The 8,929-nt window shown below is 39.0% G+C and overlaps 1 protein-coding gene and 1 long non-coding RNA gene across 3 annotated transcripts in view; one reads left to right on the forward strand and one right to left on the reverse strand.

Moving 5' to 3' along the window:
• Positions 1-3,647: 3,647 nt before the first annotated feature.
• On the forward strand, positions 3,648-6,341 carry LOC114478867 (trifunctional purine biosynthetic protein adenosine-3-like). Its single transcript, XM_028472182.1, has 4 exons — positions 3,648-3,892; positions 4,243-4,319; positions 5,268-5,384; positions 5,470-6,341. Exons 2-4 carry the CDS (start codon positions 4,308-4,310, stop codon positions 5,722-5,724), a joined length of 384 nt encoding a protein of 127 aa, XP_028327983.1. The 5' UTR covers positions 3,648-3,892; positions 4,243-4,307; the 3' UTR covers positions 5,725-6,341.
• LOC114478895 (uncharacterized) overlaps positions 6,340-8,929 on the reverse strand; it is a 2,992-nt gene continuing 402 nt past the window's right edge. For both annotated transcript variants that reach the window (XR_003675920.1, XR_003675922.1), the window contains one exon: positions 6,340-7,166. This is a non-coding gene — a long non-coding RNA (uncharacterized LOC114478895). The remainder of the gene's footprint in view (positions 7,167-8,929) is intronic.

Raw genomic sequence — 8,929 nt, forward strand, 5'->3', positions numbered from 1 at the left:
GCTGTTGGAAAAGAATGCTCTTGCGCAAGAGAGACTTTTTGAGTGAGTTACTTTAAAAAGTAAGAGTCAAATACGCCACAAGCAATGATTATAGCAAGTAGGACTGTGGCGATCCGTGCTTGGCCGGGGCCTTTCATGATGTAGGTCCTGGGTTCGACTCCAGGTCCTGCCGTTGGAAAGGAGTGCTCTCTCGCTTGAGTAGCTTTTTGAGCAAGATACTTTAAAAGGTAAGAGTCAAGTATGCCACAAGCAATGTTTATAGTAAGTAGGACTGTGGCGAAGCGCGTTTGGCTTGGTCGTCTGATGTGGTATTGCTTGGGGTCGAGTACCGGTCCTGCCTTTGGAGTTGAGCGCTTTTGCGTGAGATTGACATTTTGAGCGAGTAACTTTAAAAAGTAAGAGTCAAATACGCCATGAGCAATGTTTGGAGTAAGTATGACTGTGGCGAAGTGCGTTTGGCTGGGGCTTGTCATGATGCAGGTCCTGTGGTGGAGTCCAGGTCCTGCCGTTGGAAAGGACAGCTCTCGTTCAATAGAAATTTTTGAGTGAGTTACTTTTAAAAAAAAAGAGTCAAATAACCACGAGCAATATGTATAGACAGAGGGACTGTGGTGAGTTGCGTTTGGCTGCGTCATGTGTTGCAGTAGTGCCTGGGTATGAGAACCGGTCCTCTCTTTGGAACAGAGCGCATAGAGACTTTTCGAGTGAGTTTCTTCAAAAAGTAAAAGTCAAATATGCCACGACAAAATTCAAAATAAGTAAGACTGTGGCGATCCGCGCTTGGCTGGGACCTCCCACGATGCAGGTCCTGGGTTCGAGTCCAGGGCCTGCTGTTGGAAAGGGGAGCTCTCTCGCTTGAGTAATTTTTTGAGTGAGATACTTTAAAAAGTAAGAGTCAAATACGCCACAAGCAATGCATATAATAAGTGGCACTATGGCGAGGGGCATTTGGCAAGGTTCTTTGATGCGGCAGTTCCCGTGGTGGAGTACCGGTCCTGCTGTTGGAGATTTGCGCGAGATTGACGTGTTGAGTGAGTTACTTTAAAAAGTAAGAGTCAAATACGCCATGAGCAATATTTGTAGTAAGTATGGCTGTGGCGAGGTGCGTTTGGCCGGGGCCTGTCATGATGCAGGTCCTCGGGTCAAGTCCAGGTCCTGCCGCTGGAAAGGAGAGCTTGCGTGCTTGATTATCTTTTTGAGTGAGTTACTTTAAAAATTAAGAGTCAAATACACCACGAGCAATGTTTGTAGTAAGTAGGACTGTGGCGAGGTGGGTTTGATCTGGTCCTCTGGTGCGGTAATGCTTGAGGTCGAGTACCGGTCCTGCTGTTGGAGTGGAGCGCTTTTGCGTGAGATTGACATTTTGAGTGAGTAACATTAAAAAGTAAGAGTCAAATACGCCACAAGCAATGTTTATAGGAAGTAGTACTGTGGCGATCCGCGCTTGGCAGGGGCCTCACATGATGCAGGTCCTGGGTTCGAGTCCAGCTCCTGCCATTGGAAAGGAGAGCTCTCTCGCTTGCGTAACTTTTTGAGCGAGATACTTTAAAAAGTAAGAGTCAAATATGCCACAAGCAATGGTTATAGTAATTAGGACTGTGGCGAAGCGCGTTTGACCTGGTCGTCTGATCTGGCAGTTCCCGTGGTAGAGTACCGGTCCTGCTGTTGGAGGTTTGCGCGAGATTGATGTTTTGAGTGAGTTACTTTAAAAAGTAAGAGTCAAATACGCCATGAGCAATGATTGCATAAAGTATGACTGTGGCGAGTTGTGTTTGGCTGTGGCCTGTTATGATACAGGTCCTGGGTTTGAGTCCAGGTGCTGCCGTTGGAAAGAAGAGCTCTTGTGCTTGAGTATCTTTTTGAGTGAGTTACTTTAAAAAGTAAGAGTCAAATATGCCACAAGCAATGTTTATAGGAAGTAGGACTGTGGCGAGGCGCGTTTGCCTGGGGCCTCTCATGCAGCAGTGCCCAGGGCCGAGTACCGGTCCTGCTGTTGGAGTGGTACACTTTTGCGCGAGATTGACATTTCGAGTGAGTTACTTTAAAAATTAAGAGTCAAATACACCACGAGCAATGTTTGTAGTAAGTAGGACTGTGGCGAGGTGGGTTTGATCTGGTCCTCTGGTGCGGTAATGCTTGAGGTCGAGTACCGGTCCTGCCGTTGGAGTGGAGCGCTTTTGCGTGAGATTGACATTTTGAGTGAGTAACATTAAAAAGTAAGAGTCAAATACGCCATGAGCAATGTTTGTAGTAAGTATGACTGTGGCGAGGTGCGTTTGGCTGGGGCCTGTCATGATGCGGGTCTTGTGGTCGAGTCCAGGTCCTGCCGTTGGAAAGGACAGCTCTCGTTCAATAGAAATTTTTGAGTGAGTTACTTTAAAAATTAAGAGTCAAATACGCCACGAGCAATGTTTATACTCAATAGGACTGTGGCGAGGCGCGTTTGACCTGGTCCTCTGATGCGGCAGTGCCTGGGTTTGAGTACGGGTCCTGCTGTTGGAAAGCAGAGCTCTTGCACAAGAGTTCATTTTTGAGTAAGTTACTTTAAAAAAAATTAAGTCAAATACACAATGAGCAATAGGTATAGTCAGAGGGACTGTGGTGAGTTGCGTTTGGCTGCGTCATGTGGTGCAGTAGTGCTTGGGTATGAGTACCGGTCCTGCCTTTGGAACAGAGCGCAAGAGAGACTTTTCGAGTGAGTTACTTTAAAAACTAAGAGTCAAATACGCTACGAGCAATATGCATAATAAGAGGGACTGTTTATAGTATGTATGACTTTGGCAAGGTGCGTTTGGCAGGGTCCTCTGATGTGGGAGCGCTGTTACTTTAAAAAGTAGTGTTCCTCTGATGCAGTAGTGTATCGTAAGAGGGACGCTGGTGTGGCGTGTTTGGCCAGTTCCTCTGATGCAAGAGGGCTTGGGATTGAGTCCAGAGGGTCGATTGATTGTGCAATACATGCAGTTCAATAACAAAATAATAAGTTGCTCTGATGCAAGGAGGGTTTTGTGATTTCAAGTGTGCAGTAGTTTAATTTTGTTGACTTTTAGTTACTTTTGTTAGATTTATAGCTTACTCCCTAAAGAACAGACAACAAATTACACAAAATCACACCAAAAACACATAAAATGACAATAGAAATGATCTTGATAAGAACATGAACTGAAAAAAAAATAAATAATATATATATATATACAGCAATAATTCAGGGAGCACTAAATACATAAGGAGATTCTTTTTAAATGTTTTAACACTCATTTATTTCATCATTATGCTCTATAGGTGTTTTTTGTACAGTATTCTGAGCATAATGTGGTAGTTTACAAAGGGATTGCTTGAGCCAAAAGAGTTTGGGAACCACTGCAATAGACCATGCAAGTATTTTTTTGTTTTACTGTTTTTTTTTTTGGATATTTACCATACTCCCAATACGCCTCATAAAACAACTTGTAAAGATTTTTTTTAAATATTGAATAGTAAATGTGATAAATAAAAAAAATTAAAAAAAAAATAGAAATGCAGTCAACATATTTTACTCTGGCTTTTTTTGGTTTCCGGCTCAGTTCGACTTCTGTCCAATCGGCTGCGAACACTAAGGGCCAATCAGCAGCCAGTACGTCAGAGCCTGTACGTCACAGCCAGTACGTCGCAGCTTGTACGTCACAGCCACGCGCCGCTGCAATTCATCCATTTCTTTCTCCGAGTAGAAGAAACACTGAACAATGGCCAGAACCAAGCAGACCGCCCGTAAATCCACCGGAGGTAAAGCTCCCAGGAAGCAGCTGTCCACCAAGGCTGCCCGTCAGAGCGCCTCGGCCACCGTCGGAGTGAAGAAGCCTCACCGCTACAGGCCCGGTACCGTGGCTCTGAGAGAGATCTGTCGCTATTGAAAAATGTAATGAACCCCAACCCTTGTTTTTGGTGTTATTAATGATCTTGTTATCCGTTTTTTCGTCCATTAACTACTCCTACACCGTTTGTCCGACTTTGACAAATAAGCTATAAAAAAAAAAAGTCAGAAATTTGCCGTGATTTATTTATTTTATATCTATTCACTTGCTTTTTCTTCAGGAAATGAAAATATTCTAGTTTAAATGTGTGTTTTTTTTGCTGCCTGTTATTTGTGTGTGTATTTTGTAGTGATCTTGTTTCTTTATTTTTTTATTTATTTTTTTGAATAAAATATATGCATAATATTTCATATTTATTTTCATTTGTTAATTTTCCTCTTTCTCTCTCTCACAGGAACTGAAGCTGTGTTGGTTCTTAATCTGAAGCAGAGTCTGCTGAGTGATGGACACTCTCCAGTCATGGCTGCTCCGGTGTGTTGATGTGTTCTTTTGCAGCAACAACCAAGTTGTTTTGTTCTAAACTGTAACTGGCCAATAAAATTGATTCTGATCTCTGGCACAGGTGGGACTTAGAACCACAATGTTTATCACTGCGTTAGTGACGTACCTGCTTTGAAATATGTTTCTCTGCTAATACTAGTGTTTAATCTGAACACGTAAACCTCTTTAATTTATTATCAACTGTGTGATTTGGATAACATTAATTAGACTTGTTAGGATTATTTCAAACAAGATGTTTTTTTCATTATTTTATTTCATGGACTTAAGTAAAAGGAACTCTGTGATTGGTTTAAACCTCATTACCTCCAGTTTTTAAAAGGCCCTTATTTACACTGACTCTTTGTTTACTACAACTACTTTGTTCAGAAAGGGGGAAATTACCTGCGTTACAGCCGCTCAAGAAATAGTACAAATAAAAAGAATAAACACTTAACAAAGAAGGAGAGAGAAAAAAAAAGTACATAATTAAAAACTGTTAATTAAATAAGGATTAAATACAAGTGCACACGTTACAATAGTAAAAAAATCAAATAAGATGAATAATAAAACATATATATATACAACAATCAAGACATCTTGAAGTTTGTGATATTGAATTTTTTCCTGATTGTATTGTAATTTCAATAATATTTGATGTGTTAAATATAACAACTCCATTACAGATACATGTTAAATGTTGTTGTTTTAATTCCTCTGTAAAACATGCTGTCACAATACAACAGGGACACGTTCACAGGTGCGCTAAATAAAACAAGCAGTCCAAAATATGTGCTTCAAAACAGAAAAATAATCGTTTGTTGCAGCTAACTTGAGTAGGATATATAATTTACTCTTTACACCTCTGGACTCATGGTCACCCTAACTATAACTAGTTTCCTGAAATCCAGATTATATAATTATTTTACTATATTATCCCAGGCGTTGATGGACCAGACCTCCAGTTCATCCAGTTCAGCAGAGATCGTACTGGTCGTCTCCAACAGACCAGGAGTTCAGGGTCTGAAGAGGGCGTCGCTGGCAGGCATCCAGACACGGGTAAACACACACCTATCTGTTAGCTGTAGCATCATGTTCTACCTGTGGAAAACCATGCATTGATCCATGTGTGATCTCTAACCAGGTGGTGGACCATAAACTCTACGGGGGTCGAGCTGAGTTTGACGCCACCATCGACCGCGTACAGGAGGAGTTTAAGGCGGAGCTTGTTTGTCTGGCTGGATTCATGAGGATTCTCACGAAATGCAACGGTAAATATTTGCAGACACACACACAAATAGAGAAGTTTAATACTTTACCGATATTGTCTAAAACTAAATTTCCAATATTAATCAATATTGATATATACATAGACTCCCTCCCTCAAACCCTACTTTAGTTCACATTAGAATAATCCAGTGGTTCCAAACCTTTTTTTTTGCATTGATTTTTCCAGATTTATATTTAACAAAGTAAAAGTAATTGCCTTTTTAAATTAAGAATACTTTAGTTTTAGAGCCTGTGATGGATGATGTCACTTCCTGTAAACATCACATTGTTTCTTATTGGAGTGAAGCATTGAGCAGATTTTTCAGTCAGACTGACAACTTGCTTTTGTTTGCTCTAAAGATGCCAATATAATCTGAAATAAAACTTGTGACCACAAGGGGGCGACATTTATGTTTTACTATCGCCTTAGCTCTATTTCAAGGCGTTTGAAATAATTTTGCTCATATTAATGCCTTACTATATGCACGTTGAAGGTTGTTTACGTCGGACAATCCCATTAAAGGACAACCATAGAAACTATACACAAATTCAGTGGCAGATGTACTGTATGTTTGCAGAAAGTGTTTTTGTGAATGTGTGGTTTTTACAAACATTCAATACAACGGCCATTTTGTACAGGAATTTGAGTAAATGGTCAGTTTTTGCACGAGGTCCTCCTTCCTGAAATGCAGATGTAATGTTTGTTATGCAAAAACTGTTGTGAGACAATAAATATACTTTCGACTTTACCATCTCCAAGTTTATTTCACGAGTCTACCCATCAGGTTTGTTAAGAGTTGTACAAACTGTAACAATGTTGTCTACATGTCGAACTAAACTGATTGGCATGAGATAGATTTGTACCTTTTGTAAAAGGTTGTTTGGCTAATGAAGCTCCATAAATAGAAATTTTTTCAGATATCAACACGCCCCTGTCAGCTGAAACTACATCTCCATATTAAAGTTTTTCTAAAATGCCAGATGATAGTTAACTATCTGATAGTCTTTCCCACATTTTTGGTAAAAAACTGATAGAACCATAAAGGAACTTAATGATGTTGCTTTTGTAGTCTGAGTATCAAAGTTGCAGTGTGTTTACATTTGCTGGCCTCTGAATAGAGACTTTAGTACAGTTTACCATAACTCTGCAGTTCTTGGATTTCTTTTTAAAACAGCTCGTCATGTTTTTTAGAACCTTAGCTTCACTCAGCCACTCTATTAAAAAAAACTCAAGTTCTGAGAAATGACAGGCAGACATTTGAAAAATATCCTTGAAATTTGTGTAGGGCAAATCTTAAATTGTATGGCTAGGTCAGCATTAGTCAAGCTAAGTCTTAATTTCATTAACACAAGAAGTTAATCACCAGGGCATATTTTGCCTACAGGTTCTATAAACATCGAAATGAGCATTAAAACCCAGCACATGAATTTATTTGTTGATTGTTTAAGGTTGTGGAGGTGAATCGTCCCTTTTGAACATTCTCTCGTAGTTCCTGGTTTCCTGAAAGTAGACGCTGGTATTCAACCTGAAGACCTGTGTTCATCTTGCAGTTCTGTGTACTGGACCAGTTCCTAAAAACAGGTTGAAAGATCACTAATTATCAGCATGGAGACAGGACTTCAGCACATGCAACTATGGGAAGTAACATTTCTCTTACAGAAAAAGTGTTGTCCATGTGTTCACATGTATAAAAAGTGCATTTTAACACTAAAGAAAACTACAAGTGACATTTAATAGTTAATCATCAGATTTGACCTCTGTCGCAAAATAGCGGTGCATTATGATGGTCCAGTAGTGCTTCTGCTGCAAGCTGCACATCTTCATTTATGGGCTCAACAGGTGCCAGTGTTGGACGTTTTAGAAGCCGTTCATATCCATCTGCAACACGTAGGCCTCTGGTCCGTTTTGCTTGCGATGTAAAGCTCAATATGGTGGGAATGTAGCTCAGACTTCCAGGATCATCAGATGGATTCAGTGTGAAAAAAAAATTAAAAATCATACCACAAAGCTCATTAACATGTCCCAAAGCTCCACCAGTGGACATCATGGATTTATTAAAAGGAACTAATGCAGTATAATGTAAATAAAAATGTCTCAGTGAAATTCCTTTTTTAACAGACAGACATTTTAGGCTATGTCATGTATTTGTACTGTTTATAATTGATATGAAAACGTGTCTCTTAAGACAATTAGTGTCAAGGGACAAACCTGTGTTAATGTAATTAAACGTAATGCATCCTGTCAAAGGTTTGACAAATACAATAATACATGGGTTGTCCAAACACAGGCCATCACGTTTCCTATGTGTCCCAGCTCTAAGACAGCTAAGAGACGCGTCAGGACCGAGTTTTGACACCCCTGCAGAGGTACAAAAATTTTTTAGTTTTACCTCTGTTTTGCCATTTTTATGCCTTACTATAGCCTCGTTTTTTTGTACCATACTGCATTCTTAACCCATAAATGTGCATTATATTTTCAGTAGTTTTTAGGGTCTAGTGATCTTAACTGCATTTATGCCATAATCAGTTTTAACTCCATTTTAAGTGTTCTCATGTTGAAACTAGTTTTAGGGTCTTATGATAGTCTTAAATCACAAAAAATAGAAAGTAAAAAACTTTTATGCCTTACCTCTGATTTCGTGTGCTTCTAATTTTTTATGCCTTAATGTGTTTTAACTCCAGGTTAAGTGTTCACAATGTATTTACACTAGTTTTAGGGTTTTATGACAGCCTTATTTCAGAAAAGAAAATCCAAATTTTTTTTTAACTTTCATTCCTTATCTAGGGAAGAAAAAAAACATATATATATTATATTTTTATTACTATTAGCGTTATCTGCTTTTTTGTTACAACAAATATTAATGATATTAGAATGAAAAACTTGTTTCTAAAATGACTCAACCTCACATTTTAAGTAAAATAAAAAAAAAAGTAACATTTACTATGAAAATAGGTCCCCCTGGTGGCCAATCCCAAAAATACAACATGTATGTTGTGGCACAACATACATATAAAAATTAAAATTGACGGCAAGTTTCAGAATGAACTGAAGAAAGGCTGGAGGTAAGTGTCAAATTATTTATTATAATGGCACATGAAAATATAAACAGTTCATCACTATCACTTTAAAACCAGGCCACAGCAAACCAACAAAACCACAGCAACTTAACACGTTTGCAGTGATAGGTAAAAGTAATGATTACAAGCAACAATACAGTCCCAGGGTCAAACGTATATTAAAAAAAAAAAAAAAAAAGGTTAAAAGGTTGGTGGGACTTACTCACGGTCCTAAAGGAAAAAAATAGTTATTAAACAATCAGGCAAACAGAGTTAAA

Source organism: Gouania willdenowi, chromosome 2 (assembly GCF_900634775.1).
Source record: "Gouania willdenowi chromosome 2, fGouWil2.1, whole genome shotgun sequence".
Classification (NCBI taxonomy): domain Eukaryota; kingdom Metazoa; phylum Chordata; class Actinopteri; order Blenniiformes; family Gobiesocidae; genus Gouania; species Gouania willdenowi.